The sequence below is a fragment of the Camelina sativa genome, chromosome 5 (genome assembly GCF_030686135.1).
Source record: "Camelina sativa cultivar CO46 ecotype springtype chromosome 5, ASM3068613v1".
Classification (NCBI taxonomy): Eukaryota; Viridiplantae; Streptophyta; class Magnoliopsida; order Brassicales; family Brassicaceae; genus Camelina; species Camelina sativa.
This window is the reverse complement of record NC_141884.1, coordinates 40,057,318-40,074,859: the sequence shown is the minus strand read 5'-3', so window position 1 is coordinate 40,074,859 and position 17,542 is coordinate 40,057,318. Positions and strand designations below refer to the sequence as shown.

At 40.9% G+C, this 17,542-nt stretch overlaps 3 protein-coding genes and 2 pseudogenes across 5 annotated transcripts; 2 read left to right on the top strand and 3 right to left on the bottom strand.

The window, feature by feature from the left end:
• Nucleotides 1-329: 329 nt before the first annotated feature.
• Nucleotides 330-2,126, top strand: LOC104788371 (fasciclin-like arabinogalactan protein 10 pseudogene; annotated as a pseudogene). The gene has a single exon (XR_015558043.1). The product of XR_015558043.1 is annotated as a fasciclin-like arabinogalactan protein 10 pseudogene (transcript).
• A 1,723-nt stretch (nucleotides 2,127-3,849) lies between these two features.
• On the top strand, nucleotides 3,850-4,623 carry LOC104788370 (protein LITTLE ZIPPER 2-like). Its single transcript, XM_010514121.3, has 2 exons — nucleotides 3,850-4,122; nucleotides 4,234-4,623. The coding sequence occupies exons 1-2, from the start codon at nucleotides 3,998-4,000 to the stop codon at nucleotides 4,439-4,441; spliced, it is 333 nt and encodes a 110-aa protein (XP_010512423.1). The 5' UTR covers nucleotides 3,850-3,997; the 3' UTR covers nucleotides 4,442-4,623.
• Nucleotides 4,624-4,625: 2 nt separating this feature from the next.
• LOC104788368 (4-hydroxy-tetrahydrodipicolinate synthase 1, chloroplastic) lies at nucleotides 4,626-7,458 on the bottom strand. The gene is made up of 3 exons (XM_010514118.3): nucleotides 6,284-7,458; nucleotides 5,892-5,975; nucleotides 4,626-5,790 (listed from the first exon to the last, which is right to left on the bottom strand). The coding sequence occupies exons 1-3, from the start codon at nucleotides 6,367-6,369 to the stop codon at nucleotides 4,863-4,865; spliced, it is 1,098 nt and encodes a 365-aa protein (XP_010512420.1). The 5' UTR covers nucleotides 6,370-7,458; the 3' UTR covers nucleotides 4,626-4,862.
• Nucleotides 7,459-7,706: 248 nt separating this feature from the next.
• LOC104788369 (AT-hook motif nuclear-localized protein 18 pseudogene) lies at nucleotides 7,707-8,724 on the bottom strand (annotated as a pseudogene). Its single transcript, XR_015558042.1, has one exon. The product of XR_015558042.1 is annotated as an AT-hook motif nuclear-localized protein 18 pseudogene (transcript).
• A 1,349-nt stretch (nucleotides 8,725-10,073) lies between these two features.
• LOC104788365 (brefeldin A-inhibited guanine nucleotide-exchange protein 2) lies at nucleotides 10,074-17,475 on the bottom strand. The gene is made up of 11 exons (XM_010514116.3): nucleotides 15,799-17,475; nucleotides 15,383-15,700; nucleotides 14,934-15,279; nucleotides 14,409-14,831; nucleotides 14,015-14,301; nucleotides 13,586-13,859; nucleotides 12,853-13,352; nucleotides 12,425-12,746; nucleotides 11,948-12,329; nucleotides 11,140-11,837; nucleotides 10,074-10,917 (listed from the first exon to the last, which is right to left on the bottom strand). Exons 1-11 carry the CDS (start codon nucleotides 16,998-17,000, stop codon nucleotides 10,297-10,299), a joined length of 5,373 nt encoding a protein of 1,790 aa, XP_010512418.2. The 5' UTR covers nucleotides 17,001-17,475; the 3' UTR covers nucleotides 10,074-10,296.
• Nucleotides 17,476-17,542: the final 67 nt, after the last annotated feature.

Here is a 17,542-nt window from a genome sequence, read left to right as displayed (position 1 = left end):
ATTTGCAAAATTTACCAAAATCACTTAAAATGTCAAGTTGAATACACTCCCATACTAATAGAACACTAACCATATACAATGTATATATAACACTAACCATATACAATGTATATATAGATCACAAATATCTGAATCCTTTTGATCTCAATGCCTTTTCAAATCTAATGGGTAATGACAATGAGCAACAAGAATAAACTCAAATCAATCTGCTGTAGCCTCTAGTGTGGATTAAAATATATAAATCATACATTAGTGCTGTAGTTTACTGGTTGACCATGTTTAACTTTAGTCTTATAGTAATTAAATCACATAACCAAAATCATAGGGAATGACGTCAAAAAATAGTGTAAAATTATAACGGTTGCTTTTGGAAAAGAAGACCAAAGCCCTTTTCGTAATTTCAGGCTCTTTTAGCAAAAAGCAAGCACGTGTTCTCAAATTAACCATAGTTAAAACCTTTCAAATATGTATAACCATGGTTAACATATTAGTTAACCTCTTCTTTAATAAACCCTTTCTTCTTTCATCTCTCTCATTGTCTTCTCACTTCCTCTCTAGTCTCTACTCCACAGTTCAACTCAACCGTCCAACTTCCAATGGCGGCATCACGAGCTTTGCCTCTCCTCGCACTCGCTCTATCTCTCCTCGCCGTCGCTTCCACCGTCTCCGGCCATAACATCACTCAAATCCTCTCCGATACACCGGACTATTCATCATTCAACAGCTACCTTTCCCAAACGAAACTCGACGACGAAATCAACAGCCGCACTACCATCACCGTCCTCGTCCTCAACAATGCCGCGATGTCTTCCCTCGCCGGAAAACACCCACTCTCCGTCGTCAAAAACGCTCTCAGCCTCCTCGTCCTCCTCGACTACTACGATCCTTTGAAACTCCACCAGCTCTCTAAAGGCACAACTCTCACCACCACGCTTTACCAAACCACCGGACACGCTCCCGGAAACCTAGGGTTCGTCAACGTCACCGATCTCAAAGGAGGCAAAGTAGGATTCGGCTCCGCCGCTCCTGGTTCCAAGCTCGACTCATCCTACACCAAGTCCGTTAAACAAATCCCTTACAACATCTCCGTCCTCGAAATCAACGCTCCGATCATCGCTCCCGGAATCTTAACCGCACCTTCTCCTTCTTCCGGCGGACTCAGCAACATCACCGGACTTCTCGAGAAAGCCGGTTGTAAAACCTTCGCGGGTTTGCTCGTTTCGAGTGGTGTACTCAAAACATACGTATCCACCGTTGAAAAAGGCTTGACTGTTTTTGCACCGTCCGATGAAGCTTTTAAAGCGAAAGGTGTACCAGATCTGACGAAGCTCACGCAAGCTGAGGTGGTCTCGCTCCTAGAGTATCACGCCCTCGCTGAGTACAAACCTAAAGGTTCATTAAAGACTAACAAAGACGCTATCTCCACGTTAGCCACTAACGGCGCCGGTAAATACGATTTAACGACGTCAACTTCCGGCGACGAGGTTATCCTTCACACCGGCGTTGGTCCGTCGAGACTCGCCGACACGGTCGTCGATGAGACACCTGTCGTGATATTCACGGTGGATAATGTGCTTCTCCCCACTGAGCTTTTCGGAAAATCTCCATCTCCGGCGCCGGCACCGGAACCGGTGAGTGCACCGACACCGTCTCCGGCTAAGTCACCGTCTCCAGTGGAAGCACCTTCTCCGACCGCAGCTTCTCCGCCGGCACCTCCGGTGGATGAATCTTCGCCGGAAGAAGCTCCGTCAGACTCGCCGACAAGTTCAGAGGAGAGTAATGCGAAAAACGCGGCGTTTCACGTGAAGGCTCCTGCTGCGTTGTTGTTCACCGCATTGGTTGCCGCCACATCTCTCTTGTTATAAAAACCCTTTACAAGTTCGCGTAATTACGGAGAGTGCCACTCTCTTCTTTTTTACTTTTCGACGTGTTCTCTTATTTATTTTTTTGTGATTCTGTTTGTTAAGACTGGGATTAGAGTACTAGTTGTAAGGGTTTAAGTTTAATATTTTTTAGTATTTAATTTAGACTTTGGATGATTGTTTTGTCTTTTGTTTTGGTGTTTTAGTTTGTAGTACTGTTGAAACCTGAGATCTTCTAATTAACTAGTTTTGGTGTTTTGTTTTTTTTTTGTCTTCTTGGCCTTTATAATTTGTTCTAATTAACGCTTAAACAACGTCGTAACTTTTTTTGCGTGGATTCTCGTGTTACAATTGCACAATGCAGTGGTTCGTCGGAACTTGAACTTTCTCCCACGTGTGAGAGAAAGCGAATAGCCTCCTCGGGTCCACGTTCCTTCATAATTTTCGTGAAAAAAAACAAATAATTGAAACAAAATTTAACACTGTACATTGAACTCTTATTAAATTTCTCAAAAATTATCTTGACCTTTTACCAAAAAAAAAAAAAATTTCTCAAAAATTAGTGTTAGTATTTCATAAATAAATATTATAAATCTGATCAGACACGCGAAAGTTGCTATAAGGTAGCCCAATTATTTTATTTTTCTCAAAAGCCCAATGGGCTATGAATCCATCAATCCCACATCACCGACACAGCCTGTCGTTTTAATTTGATAAGACGACGACACTCATTTTAGAAGCTTACGGCTTCAAAAAAGTCCCCGCCTTTTCTCTTTGGTCCGAGAGAATTAGAGAACACACTAGTGTCGACGTTGGTGAATGGTGATACTGATACATAAGAAGACGAAAGATGATTATGTTGCATAATGAACCTATTCATGCTGAATTTTTATCTAAACGTCTAGCTGCTTCCAAAAGATTGTATCGTGTCCTTCTGATAACATCTTTAATTACTGTTTTTGGGGTTTGACTATGTAAGCAAAATTATTAAAATTTTGAATCGTTACTTATCATACGCGCTATGCATGAGAGTGCTACGCTAGCTAGGGATTCACATATGGTACCATCTTGCAGTAAAGAAGGGGCGTGGTGGTTTTTATATGGACTGGACCACTCCAGAAATTTCCCAGTCTATGGTAAATCTTTTGCCATTTATGATCCTTTTTCTGTGCTTTTTTATTTTAGTATTCTCTGGCTTCAAGTTTCTCATCTCCATCTCTTTGTTTGTGGTAGAGAATATGCCCTACTCTAAGGAATGGGCTATAAATAGTAACAAATATAGGTATGGAATCATAACTACTTTGATCATTTTGAAGCATGATGATAATAATTCTGGATGTTGACTAGCTCCTACAGTTTGCAATTTAGTCTTTAGTAGTATTTAGTTTCTTCACCTTCGCTTATTATTTTCTTTCTTTGTTTGTCTTTCTACACTTGGTTGCATCTCAATAAAATATCAACACAAGAAATGAGTAAGAGTTTTTCTAGTGGTCCTAGTCCTTCGATCAATTATATTTTTTCACTATTCATATCACATGCTTAGATTTTACATAGGAACAAAATATATAAGTCTCTTCGGGACTAAGGTTAAGGAAACCAGGTTTGAACACGAGATGCCAAACCGCGAATCCAAGACTTCGACCTTTGAAATGGGTTTGGTAGTAAGTTAATGGAATTTTCTTTGAGCCTTTTTTCTAAACCAAAGGTGCTATGGAGGTATATAACTTTGTATGATCAAATAGTAGCAAATATAACTTTCTATAGCAAATTACAATTAAAGTATGATTTCTTATTTGTTATGCTCGATTTGGTATATGTACCTCTCAACTATACCTACTTAGTTCCTCTATTAGTACAGTAAGTATTCAATCAATAACAAGAAACTGAGACTCCGAGAGAGAGAGAGAAGATTCTGTTTTGGTCTTCTTCTTCATCATCTTCGTCCTGAACTCATGCATACCTGGCCCCTCTATAATCATGAGTTTCCTTTTGCCATCATTACCTTCAAAAGCCTTATCTTTTTTCATCTCTCTCTCTGTTTCTCAAAAGACGCAACAGTTTTGTAGATCATGATCTATATAATGCTTACTCTTCCATTGTGCTTACTCAGTTCTTGTGCGGAATAAAACCACAAGATGTGTCTTAAATCCTCAGAGCCACCATTCCCGGACACTCAAACATTAACGATGAGATCAGCTTCGTACCACAACAGACGTAAATCTAAGAAAGAAATCCATATTCGTGTCCTTAATCTCACCAGGTTCAGTTTCATCTTCCGTATTTATCAAGCTTCTTCACACACATTTGACTCTGTTTTAGCGTTCTGAATTTTTAACACCTCTACTCTGTTTTTTCTTTTCTTTGGAGGCAGAAGGAGAAGATTACTGAGAGAGGCAAATAAGGAGATTGAGATGAGAAACTTGAAGCTTATCGTAGAGAATCAAAGCATCATACAGAAGAATGAGGCTTTAAAAAAGAAAGCTCTTCTTCTCCACCAAGAAAACAACGCTCTGTTCGCTCTGCTTCATCATCCTACACTTTCCCCTGTTTCCACCTCCTTCCTCTTACGATCTTCGTAAATCATGCTTCTTTGATTACGTTTCTTCTCGTCTTCTTCCAGACGATTCCCACCTTTAGTGGGAACAATAAAAAGATCAAACTAATGATAAGTTTTGGTATAAATTAACGTGTATCCATGATCATTTTATATGCGTTTAATTTTAATCACATGACGATCGATGTTACCGATCCGTGATAGCAATCTTGAGGACCAAACTCACACAACTTTATTATGCCATCAATATAACGGATCCAAACACGCAAAGACAAAACACAATCATCCAAAGATGAGAGAGAGAGAGAGAGAGAGAGTGTAAGCAAAACCCATGAGAATCATTACAACCAGTAGAACAACTCTGTGATCCATGTGTGAGTGTCTCATCAGCCAAATAACCAACAACGAGAAGTATAAACAGAGCCAAATTTTTCAAGGAAAACGGTCTAATATCGACCGATTAAGATGAAGTCATCATCATTAAGCACCTGAACATCTCTCTCTCCTACAAAATGCTCCCTCCCGATTTCCTTGACCAGTTTTACAAACTCAATCCTTTTGGACAGAGGCAATGGCACATAAGGTAATCGAAAAACTGGCCTGGCAACACCTAACTGAGCCAAAGCAGTGTTAACACCAATCGGATTCGGTTCTTGGAATACCCAATCCACTAAAGGCAGAAGCTTTGCGTTCAACCCTGAGTTTCTACCTTCAAACATTAACTTCCTCATCAAACCCGGAACTAGATTGCTTGTAACCGATATAACTCCAGTCGCCCCGTGATCCCATCTAGAGTCATGACACTGGTCATCATTACCACTCCACACAACAATTCCATTCTCAGTATACTCTTCAACTCGGTTATTACCAACACATTCCTTAACTCCAGCCATATTGGGGTTCCGAGAGAGTTTAAATATAACCTGTGGAGGTATATCTTGACACGTTCGACCTGGCACATTGTAAATAATCGTCGGTCCCATATGAAGAACGGTTTGAAAATGTGCAGTCATGCCTTCAATGGATGTTTTCCCATAGTAAGGGTTTATGTGCAGTGCTGCGTGCATTCCCACAGCGAATCCTTGCTCAGTAGCATGTATAGCTTCCCTAGTCGAGTTGCTTCCGGTGTTTCCAATGACTTTGATCCTTCCGCCAAAACAGTTTACAGTATGGCCTATAAGCATTATGTGTTCATCCCAGCTCATCAATTGGCCTTCACCGGTTGTACCACCAACAATCACACCTTCAGCACCGCTCTCAATCTGCGTGTTGACTAAGTCATCGTAAGCTTCAAGGTCGAATCTTCCATCAGGTAGATACGGTGTCTTGATGGCTGTAATCACTCTAAGGGACCTTATGTCGTCTGTGTTTGTCCTGCAACAAAAAAAAAAACAAGAGAAAGCTGTAGCATGAAACAGAATCAAAGAGTAAAACATAACAAGGAAAAGAAGAAACTAAAAAGAACTCAAATCAACCTGTTTTTATCCTCGAGACTACGCATTGGGAGATGGAAGTTAGGTACGACAGCTGCTTTTGGAGAGACCCATTTGGCATTCCTTCTGTGATATAAGCCAATAAACAACGGAAAAATTCACAAAATTTAGGCAAGACAGAGTGCAAGTAATGTATAACTCGGCCACTAAGAGATCATAAGACTAAATATGTCTCAGAGACACAAATTACATTAATCCAGCCTATCCTTCCGCTTTGACACTTTCAAAACCAGATCATTATTTGATACAAAGATTTCAATGACACTAGAGAGCTATCGAAACAAATCCAATTCCCAAGAAACTACAATCCCAATAAGATTTGGCAAAGAGAAACTCTTAATGGTGATAAAAGAGAGAGAGAGAGAGAGAGCAACCTCTTGTAGCCATCGAGTTGATGCAAACGAGGGAAATGGAGGGCAGAGTCAATGGAGATCAAGCCGTAACTTTTCAAAGCTGCCATCTTTCAAACCCTAGATTCAATGGAAACCCTAGTAGAATCAAAATCGAACAACGAGACCAGAGAGATGGCGAGATCAGTTGGAGGCGGTGATGAAATAATAGTGGGCACACTCCCGAATCCCGATAATCGATGTTGCAGCGAGGCCAATATCGGTTGTGCTCCGGAAGTGGTGACTGCGAATGGTGACGTCAGATTCCGGCAGAAGTAATAGGTTTGTAAGGAAAAGGAGTGAAAAAGAAAGCGGCGGGAGAGAAGAACTTAGTAGTAGTAGTAGCCGCCGGGTAGAGAGAAGATGATGAACAACGAAGGAGGCCGCTTTAGGGCTTCCCTTGTTTAATTGGGCTTTAGTAGGGTTGAGAGATTCGGCCCATAAGCCTCCAGAGATTTCCGCGCGTCTCATGCGCGTGAGATAAAATAAAATCTTCTTAACGTTAAAACAAAAAGATTTTATAACGTTCATATAGTTGTGATGTCATTCATTCATTGCACAATTCTATTTCATCAGCTAATTTCAGAATTTTGTTGTTCTGTATAATCATCTTTCCAGTCGAAATTTTCGTGAATATAAAATCCTATAAGCACACAAAATAAGATTTGACTCTTCTGTAAAGTAACCATTAATTATGTCTGTATGCACACAAATGTAAATGTTTGTGCACAAGTATCAAAAGAAAAAGAAAAACGTCATGAGAAAATTGTCTGCCAATGCAATCACCTTGTTCCTAGTTTTGCCATTGTCATGATACCAGCCGTGGAATGCTCCTTCATTTTTTTTTTAAAGTGAAACACAGACAAAATTTGAAAACAAAACTATCAAAAGAAAAAGAAAAAAGAAGATAATAACTGGTACCAAATCTAGTGTCGCCAAGTTAAGTACGTTAGCTAGCTTTCATGTGGATGTAAAGTTTTGACGTGAGCATGTATCAGCTTTGCGGGAAAAGGTTAAGCATAGATCAAAAGTAATATTCAGCAAAACAAATTTGCCACTAGTACTTGGTTGACTGAGTAAACCAGTAACTTCATACAATTCTAATTCCGTACCAACTTCCTAATCTTGATCAAGCACAAGCAGCTGTAACTAATTTATCCAAAAGACAACACATGAAAAATAACATTCGAAAGCAACTAGGTCATTATAAGATCTAGTCAACGCACGCAAAAGCCGAACACTAACCCTTTATAAGATCCATCCGAGAACCAGACCATTGCGACTCGGATGCACAACACACATTCTTGATCCGATTCAAAACGCTACGGCACAACCTATTAAAATCTCTTTAGGAATTTAAGAAGTCAAAAAGAAGAAGAAGACGAAAGTTTGTAATACATTAATTATCTTACAAACAGGGTCGTTGAGTTCCCCAATAAGCTTCACCTGGCAACGAAACAGAGTTGATTAAATTCGACGGCGACCCTATTAATTGCTTCTGCGTTTGCGTTCCAACCGCCCTATCCGCGTTTCCATCTATTTCTCTTTGAGGTTCCATCTCCTCCTCCTCTAATGGCAGCCTCTCGTAAGCTGCGTTTCCAAATGAAGCTGCCATAATCACTACCGGACCTGAAGTCATAAGCGGTCCCACCACATTGCCTCCGACCACTTGGCCTTGACCACCGGCTAAGTAAACCGTTAGACCAGACGCAGCCGGTGGAGCAGCTGGTGGAGGAAGAAACGAGCCCGAGAGAGAAATAATCTCCAACCGTCCGTGTAAACTTACGACGCCTCCACCAGGCTGTCTAACGTTGACGTTTGTAACGGCGCCGTTTCCGGTTAAGACGGAAACGCCCCGCTGACGGCGTCTAGCGAAGACGGCTAAGCTTTCCATCACATCACAGCCGTTGGTTATCTCCATGACGTGGCATCGAAGGGAGTTTGCGGCGTCTCGCGTGACTATGATCGGTGCTTTGGGTTTGTTCTTGGAACCAGCGGGTCTTCCACGTGGCCTTCTTATCTTGGTATTCTCTTCTCCCGAGGGAGTCGTGGCTTGGTCTCTGGCGGAGGAGTTAGAGTGGTCGTTCTTGGGGTCAACTTGGTCTTCTTCTCGGTTGCGTTTAAGTCCAGCGTTTTGATGGTGATAGAGATGAAGATCTCTTGACAGTAGATGCGGTGGGTGAGAACGTGAGACTTCATCCATTATATTAGTTGGTCAATGTACAGAAAAAATAAGGCTTTCAGATAAGTTAGATTGGTGATTCGTGAAGAGGAAAAAAATGAATTAAAGATAAGAGTTATTTATGTTTACATATAGTTAGGGCTTGGGGAGAAGAGATCAACGAAAAAGTGTAAGTGAAGTAGTGTGATACATGAAGGATAGAGCCTCAGAGAGGGTTTAGGTTGTGGCTTAAGGTTATGTTTTTGTCAATGACACAAGAGCGTGCCCAAATGGTGCGGTATATGGTTCCACTAGTTTTGGTCTTTTGAAGTGTGATGTTAAAGGGAAAACAAAGAGTTGGATTAAAAAAAACTGAAAATATGAAGGAATATATAACAAAGAAATAAAAATACAAGAAGAAGCGTTATTGGAACGAATTAACCTTAAGGCGTTAACCATGATGGGGAAATTTTATGAAACAGTGAAAAGCGAGCATATGTGCGGGACATGAAAAACGGGAATGGGGGACCCGAACGACACTAATGAAGCCAGATTACAAAACATAACGAGTCAGACCGTGTCTTGTGGGTATATAAACGATAAACTACTCAGTAATCGTATAATCTACCATCCTTTTACCGCTGTTCTTAATTTATAGTACTACTGCTACTAAGTTACATTAGTCCCTTTAGGCTATTTGATTAGTACAATATAATGTTTTTTTTCTTTTTCTTTATGGGCTGGTATATTGATTTTAGACTTTTAGGCATTGTCATTGTAAATCATGTCAGTAATCAGACCTCTAAATATGTGCATGTAGAATTGTAATGTCAATCCCTAGCTAAGTAATCTAAGAATTAATACCAAAAACTTATGGAAGACAAAAATAAAAAGATGGGGTTGGAGACCGCAAATGCTAGGGGTCAGTCCACACGTGCAATGCACTCTGACACACGCGTGAAGTTGTTATTTTAATACTATTTTGTTTTGAAATTTGAAATTCATATAACCACGTGAATTTAGCAACACCCTCAAGAACATTTTGGACGACACTTGTCATTTGTCTGTTATTTGTCAAGAAGACTCAAGAGTGATTGGATTTGGATTGTGTGTGTTGAGTGCGCGCGCGAATGTGTTTGACCGCTTTAGAAAAAGAGAAGTTGCATAGGTCGACTAAGGGAACTACGACGTTTGAGCGTGATCCCTTCAATCCATATCTGCTCAGTGCTCACAAGTCACACCCACCCACTTACCCGACCGATCCGACCCACCAGTTCAGGTTTTGTCCTTATTTGTGATAGGAGCCAACTAATGATGGCGTATGTGGCTCTGAAACCCATGCAACGCAACACAATTTAACAATGGTCGTGATCGGCTCAACTAAAGGTTACTGAACGTGTTTTAACAATGATCAGCTTCACTAAATAAATGACGGTCCTAATCACAAAGTTAGTCGTTGTACGTCTACCTTGTCTTCTTTAATGTACATCGTAGTAAAGACTTGTAGTTTATGGTACTAATTTATTAATTTAAGAAGACTTGACTAATTTTGTCGAAATAGAAACCTCGCGTTTGAGAATGAGCGAGTGACGAGTCTATGTCTACCATGCAACGTTTTTCTACTTTAGACTTAACAACATTAAAATCACTCCGCACAAGGATAAATACGGCGTCGTGTTGCAAATAATGGGGCTACGAGAACTTAAACCCATCAAGTCTATGAACCGCGATGGAATTAAAAAGAGAACTCTATAAAGGCAGGCAAGCAAGCAAGCAAGCAAGCATTCACATCGCGCCAAAGTGAAAGATGAAAGCCAAAAAGAAAAGAGAGCAAAAGTTAGCACCATTGGAGTAAAATCGGGCCAACGGATAAGCCAAGCATATCCGCGAGAGCAATCTGAACCTCGTGAGAGCCGTGTTCGCAGCTAATCAAGCTAGCCAGAAGTGGGAATAGACATGTCAGGTTCTTCTCAAATGATGCCTCTTCCAATGTACATATTGCATGAAGTGTTGCAACTATAAGAGGCGCTCTTGCTGCTAGTTCCCTTCGTTTTCCTGATCCCAAAGGTATTCTCCATCGGTATTCGCTGGCCCGTGATGAGTCTGATTGTTGTTTTTTCGCAGAAGAAGAAGTCTCGATGTAGAAGTTGAGAATTTCTTGACAGATGTTGACTAGAAGTGACTCGATTTCCTCTTTCTCTTCTGCTCCTTTGGTTTCAGCTGTAACGAGATTCTGTAAAAATGTGAGGCAGATTTGGTAAGACTCGTTTTCAAGACGAAGTAGTGGAGGATCTTGCATCTGTGTCATTGGTCCTAGCTCTTGCAGTCTTGAACGGAGGATTGTGTTACTGTTTATTCCGTGAGCATGTAAAGCTACACTGTGCAATGCATCGAAGAGGACTAATGTGTTTTTCGCAGAAAGCTGAGGTCTATACATGTTGTAAATCTCCATCACAGCCTGAAAAACATAGAAATAAACAACATCAACAACAACAAAACTTGCATAACTTTTTTGTAAATTGTAACTGGAAATACCAAACGTAAAAGGAGTTTATCCTTCTGTTTGGGTTTGAGTTAACAATTTACAAAGAAATTTCTATGAGAATTATAAAAGTTGTGGGTACATTTGAAGGAAAACGTTATTATAGTATGTTAACGTAAAGAGGTGAGAGGAGCCAACCTGAATCAACAAAAGCTGAACAGCGGCTCGGCACTTAGCATCAGAGATAGCGACATAAAGACGGGTTGCTGTTCTCTGGCTCTCTTCATTAGCATCTCCGCCAATTGGAGGAGCAGACTCAGCATTACTATTCTGAATGTTGAGAGCATTTCTCTGGCTTCTCTCTACATATTCTTCACTGAGGAAATAAGAAAAATCTGGGCAAGTTGTTTTCGCCGCTTCTTTTAAAGATGACACCACCTCTAACCACTTTTCTTCAGAGAACAAGCCATCGGCATCGCTCATCAGACGAACAAACGCAGCAATACCAATCCCTGCAAGGCTCTGGTGAGGTCTCTTTATGAAACTCACAAGAAGCTTTAGTACATTCTTTAGAAGTGGATTCACTGTAGCGTAGAATTTGACAAAGAGATCCACTACAAGCTGTAGTGCTAATGTACATGTCTCGTAGAGCCATGCATCATGATCCAGCTCATCCACATCACCACCATAACTTCCTTGATCAGCAGATTCGTCTTCGCCAGAAGGATCAATAGAATGCCGCACGTAGTCGAATATAGGAAATAACACAGACTCGAATACTTTTTCCCATAACGGTAGAGAAAATAAATGGCCATGGTTGCGTAAGGTATCAAACATAATCTGTAGTGCGCTTTTCCTGATTTCTGGTCTTGGATCGAAACTAAGCTCTGATAAGCCTGAACATTATACATAGGAAGGTGAAACACATAAATATAATCTTCAATAAGAGCCAAAAAAGGTAGTTAAAAAATGCCTGGTGTAGAGACTAATTAATTTAATGTTATACCTGATAGTAAGGGAAACCAAAAGTAGAGATGATTATTGTTGTTTACAATCTCTCCGTTCTCTTGTTTCCCACTTTTTCCAGTGTGGTGAGATGACTGAGTAATCTTTCCAGAAGTTTCCTTGTCTTTGTTTGTTGATGGCGATTTAAGATCTCCTTCTGCAAGCTTTGTTGCACAATACCGGAGGAAAGCTATGGAACTGAGACTGATATCCTTGCTAAATCTATTATTGGTGAATGCAACTAGGCAATTCACACAATCTGTAAAAGTGGTAGTTTCTGTCTCAGTGATGTATGGGAAGTATTCTCGGATAATCTTCTCAATAATCTCAAAGGACAAAAACACAATATTTTTGTGGTCGTCATATGCCGCTGTGGTAAACACCTGCAAAGAAAGAAAATACATTGTGAGGACACATGAGTAACCCAAAAACCTTCTTGAATAAATGCGGTTACAAGAGAAGTACAATAAATGCCTACCAGGAACATGCTTTTCCATCCTGACTTAACATTATTTACACGCGACAATACCATTTGAGAAACACATCGGATGATAAGTTCTCTGATCTCAACATCATTACTTCTACGCATAACAATGACAAATGGTGTCATAAATTCATTCTGGAAGTTGTAATTAGCCAACTCCTCCCGTTCGAGGAATTTCATTGACAACTGGCGCAGAGAATCCATTGCAAAAATTGCAATTGAAAGATTCTCTGAGCATCCAATGGTCACAAAGAAGCCCGATAGCACTTGCCAGATGCTTGACCAAACAAGCCTTATGCGATTCATGTTATAATGCCTGTCACCAATTACAAACAGAAAATTGTCAAACAGAAAAATTGCTAAGAACAGAATACGTCTCTTATATACAGTATAAGAGAGGAAAGAAACTAGGAGATTCTTACGCTATCTCAACAATCTTCGTGAGGCTAAAAACTCGTGGATTAGACGGAGACCGCAACTCATCCATAGAAACTTTGCAGAGAGCTTTAACAAAGTCTATTATAGCTTCACTGTTTAGTTTCTGACTCTGTGAAAATATTTGATTCATTTCACCAACCTGCTCCAACAAGTTCAAGTTTGAAACTATACTGCTCATCTGTTCTCGTCTCACGTTCTTAGAACCTTTTCCGCCAAGACTCATGCTATCGTATGAACCCCTCAAGACACCTGTAGCTGCATATTGACTTTTCCCAGGACCCTTCCTTTTCAGAACAGGAAGTATATATTGTTTGGGTTGCTTTGATTTCTCCGACTCATTTTGATTGGAAGCAAAAAAAGTGGCATCTGGAGGAGCACCTTCTCCCAAGAGATGTAGTTGCTCAAAACGGGAAACACAAGTAAGTATATGCTCCCAAGCATCTTGCAAATAGTTGCCCTCTTCATCAGCAAGTCTGAGAATCGCCTGAAAAACAACCAATATTGATCTGGGATTCAGACAAATTCTACTGGGGAAAAGGCAACAGCGAGATCAGGAAGGAAAAACTATCGACATAAAAGTGATGCAAGGAATAGACTGCGAACGAGCTAAGATGGGGAAAGTATACTCAAGAGACATAGCATGTTCTTTGGTGCAGCGAGGGAAGAAGACTATTATAAACAACAATCACATAAACCTTAAAGATGTAAAACACCAACCTTAATGGCTTCAATATTTTTCTGCTTGATATCAGCTGGAGAGTGAAGTGAAGTGAACTTCGCTAGTGAAGTCACAAATGCATCTCTATGGGTCTTCATTGACATCAAAGAAGTGGCATGAATTGCATGGTGGAAGCCTTCAAGACATAAGTTGATCACTATCAAATCATCACTCTGGTCTAGCGGCACACTGAATGCAGCAAGCATAGGAGCCCAACAAGCCTCAATCATAAATTTGAGAACAACCACATCTGTGGCAGCATAGTAAGTTGACCTGCAAACTCAATTCAATTTAAATACTGCATCAGCTGAAAGATGCCTAAAAGATGGAACAGTTCAGGAGAGTAGTTCTGAGTTGAATGAATACTATATGTTACAGAAAAATGGTTGTTAACAACATTTGATGCAAGGAAGTGTGAGTGATCTTACTCAGATTTGCGAGCTTTTTCCTTAAATTGCTCTTGCATATGTTTCATCAAATCATCACTTGTTTCCGCATATGAATCTCCCCACTGCTTACGAATCACTATGTTTAATATAGCATCCAAACCAAGCATTCTGTTTGAGTATTGTTTCTGTTGCAAAGGTAAATCATCTTCTTTCATTTTTATCTCATTCTTTGTTATTCTTTCATACAGCGATCTCATGTAGTCCGCGGGTAAATCTTTATCGTCGTCTATCCCACGATTGTTTCTGATAAAGTCATCGGCAGACATCTGTATATGTTCCAAAAAGGAAAAAAAAAGTGCACAAAGAACGTCATCAACATTCTACCTCAAACTTCACAATGACTGTATTTACCAAGACAATGAATGAAACAAACCTTGATCTTCACCATGGGGTTGTGCGCATCAGTATTGAGCATGATCACAGAATATGCAAGAACATAAGCTGTGTCTGCGCTAGTAAACACCTTAGGATTACACTTGCAGTAACGTTCAGCAAACTTTTCCATGATTCGGTCAATCTTTTGTGCTTCTCCAGGCAGCCTAAAACCTTCAAGAAAGGTTCTAATTGCCTCATCAAATTCCATGCCTTGAAAATCAAAAGAATCCACATATGCATGCATCACCTTGAGAGGTAACTCTTCTCTTTCTCCAAGATAGTCACCTATCAAAGTTTTATTTAACCCTGACGCATCTTTGAGAAAAGCTGCTATATCTTCAGGAGTTTCACCCACCTTGCCCACGTTGATGAGAAACTCAATACCTTTTGTTGGCTTCCGATTAAAAAGAGAAATACCTTCCTGGGACAAACATTTAAATTAGCATTAACGACCACAGAACAATTATAAAATGTCACTTATTTCAATAATCTGCATAATACCCAAACATCTTTACGTTCTTACCTGAAGTTCGAGTTTGTAAGCCCGGCGCTGCTCGATAGCTTGAGCATCAGATGTACTTCCTGAAGATTCAGAATAGGTATCTGACCCATCAGCAGACTCATCAGCATTTCCATTTGCCAACTGGGGACTTCCAGGTCCCAGATCGATCTCAAGTGCTTCAGATTTATTCAATGAATTAGACACTGGCAGTCGCAACTGCTTGTTCAACCAATCTCCCATTGATTTCAATATGGCTACTAAGCATTTCATGGCTTCAAGTTTCATAGCAGCCTCCTGAGGTGGCATCAATGTTGTAGCTGTACCAGGGGGAACCCCTTGAGCCGTTTTAAGGAGAGCATTGACCATCCTAAACATGATCATACAGAAGGAACATAAATTACACAAAGAACTTCCACCTCAAAGAAACTCATACTCTGAACAGCGAAGCATCAAGGGATACCATAATATACCTCTCAAAAATATTTGATGAATTGACATCACAATCATAGTTCAAGAATATATCAACTAGGATTTGTGAATCCAGACAAAGCTTGTCAAGAAACCGAAGAACAATCATCTTCTGTTGAAAATTAGGTTGAGCTACATTCTCCACGACTCTAAGAACAATCATTGGAAAGAAAACTCCAATTTCGGCCTTTAATCCAGCCCGGAATCTTGCAACCAGACTGATGAAAATAGAGCAAGAAAGCTGGAAGATAATCATAAGAGTAGAAGCACTGTTCTTCAACAACGACAAACACAAAAACTGTTTGATATCACCTAAAAACCTGTTCAGCAGAGATGGAAATTCATCAGAAGAATGAAAAATCTAATTCACCCTTACATTCTCAAAAGAAAATAAGAGCTAAAGAGGTATTTAACGTACTTCTCGCTTGTCCTAAAGACAGCTCCAGCATTCTCCAACAAGATCTTTAACAACTCGAGAGCCAGAATCTTCCCTCTCATCGACTGTGGATCTGTTGAAGACTCCTTTGGCGGCGCCTTCATGGAGAGCTTACAAAGCGCCCTGAAAACCAGGCAGGCATCTCTCCTCAGCTTATTCTCTATCTGAACTTCTAAATCATCATCTCTCTCAGCGTCTCCATCTGCTAGCTCCCCCTTCCTCCCCTCTAGAGCCGACTTGTACATACTGATCTCCCAATACTTTGCGTCCAACATGTCCTTATCAGTGGAGTCCAACAAATCCGTAGGATTCGTAGTCTCCACCGTGGTAGTCCGATACACCCCATCTTGACCTACTGATCCTGATCCTGAGCCTGATCCTGACATTGTCGGGTTCAACACTCCGTCTATATCTTGCACGATTTTGGTAATGAAACCCTGAACAAACTGCGTCATTGTCCCATCCGCATCTGATTTTTCAATCGGCTCCATGAGCTCAGCCACTACGATCGGCTGAATCGGAACCGTTGACGAGTCCGCCTCCATTCTCCGGAAAACAATCACCAGTATCTGGATCAGCGAAGCCTTAGCAGTCGTCTGATTCACCACGTTTTTGCTTCCCAAGTAAATGTCGTAGCAAGTACGTACAACTAGGAGCAAGCATTTGCCATGGATCCTCAACGAGATGGAATTAATAGCAGATAACAGAGTCTTCAACACAGGCAATTCAATGGATTCATCTCCCAAATCATGGCATTTACAAACGGACTCGATCAATTTAAAAAGGAGAAGGGACTCCGCTCCACCGGACGGGTCCGATTCACCACGAATGTAGCCATGCGCGATAAGTTTCTGAATGCAGTCAATAGCTGGTTCCACGATCTTGGCGAGGCCTGTGCCACAGGCACTGATCAGAGGGCTGAAAATGAATTCAGAATCGGCGAGAGAGTACTCGATCGAGCCACCGTCGTTAAGTGGACCGGGAACAGAGGAATCAGACTCGGAGTCAGCAGCGGCAGAGGACGACGGAGGAGGTGGTTTCTGCGGCGAACTTAGCCGCTCGATAACAGCTTTGCATTCGTTAGCGAGCTTCGAGTGTTTCCGCCACGACGCGTTCTTGACGATCTTCTCTAAAGCTGGAGTTACGACTCGACTCAACCGGGAATCAGCTTCCGAGGAAGCCATTCCCAATTTTCACAACGAGCTCAGGCGACTCACAGATCTAGATACAATAGAGCAACAGAGACGAAACAGCCTCTCTCTTCACCGAATTGCGTCGGAGCTCTGAGTCCGATCCGAGTTGGGTCAGCGAGTCTGACTCAAAACCGCTGCAAAAAAAGGAAACTGCAGGGTACAGGGCTGAGAGGTTTGATGAGACGAAAACTTCAGATCGCGTCGTCGCTGTTTGATTTTTCTTCTGCTATCGAAAATGAAAGTTTCATAATTATATGACCAAAATACCCTTCAGTTGACACTGGACTTGAAGAGAGCCACTTTGTAAATTCAATAGAATAACACTAATTTCGTCATTTACATCACTACATTTCTTAGCTGGTGATCGCCGGGGAATTCGCAGCGTGTTCCCGGTCTAGTGTACGTGCTTTTTATATCCAAAATGGTACAAAACCATACGCATTTGTATATTACAATCATCAAATTCTCAAAGTTAAGCCTAGAAAAGCTAATTAATTTAAAATCTTGGACAAACTACTACTGAGTCTCGCTCG

Excerpts from the sequence above, each read along its gene's own strand:
- LOC104788370 (XM_010514121.3), top strand. The coding sequence starts at position 3,998 with ATGTGTCTTAAATCCTCAGAGCCACCATTCCCGGACACTCAAACATTA. Across the intron at positions 4,123-4,233 it reads CGTGTCCTTAATCTCACCAG|AAGGAGAAGATTACTGAGAG; the intron begins GTTCAGTTTCAT and ends CTTTGGAGGCAG.
- LOC104788368 (XM_010514118.3), bottom strand. The coding sequence starts at position 6,369 with ATGGCAGCTTTGAAAAGTTACGGCTTGATCTCCATTGACTCTGCCCTC. Across the intron at positions 5,976-6,283 it reads CAACTCGATGGCTACAAGAG|AAGGAATGCCAAATGGGTCT; the intron begins GTTGCTCTCTCT and ends CTTATATCACAG. Across the intron at positions 5,791-5,891 it reads AGTCTCGAGGATAAAAACAG|GACAAACACAGACGACATAA; the intron begins GTTGATTTGAGT and ends TTTTTGTTGCAG.
- LOC104788365 (XM_010514116.3), bottom strand. The coding sequence starts at position 17,000 with ATGGCTTCCTCGGAAGCTGATTCCCGGTTGAGTCGAGTCGTAACTCCA. Across the intron at positions 14,832-14,933 it reads CTTACAAACTCGAACTTCAG|GAAGGTATTTCTCTTTTTAA; the intron begins GTAAGAACGTAA and ends TGTTTGTCCCAG. Across the intron at positions 13,353-13,585 it reads AAAATATTGAAGCCATTAAG|GCGATTCTCAGACTTGCTGA; the intron begins GTTGGTGTTTTA and ends GTTGTTTTTCAG.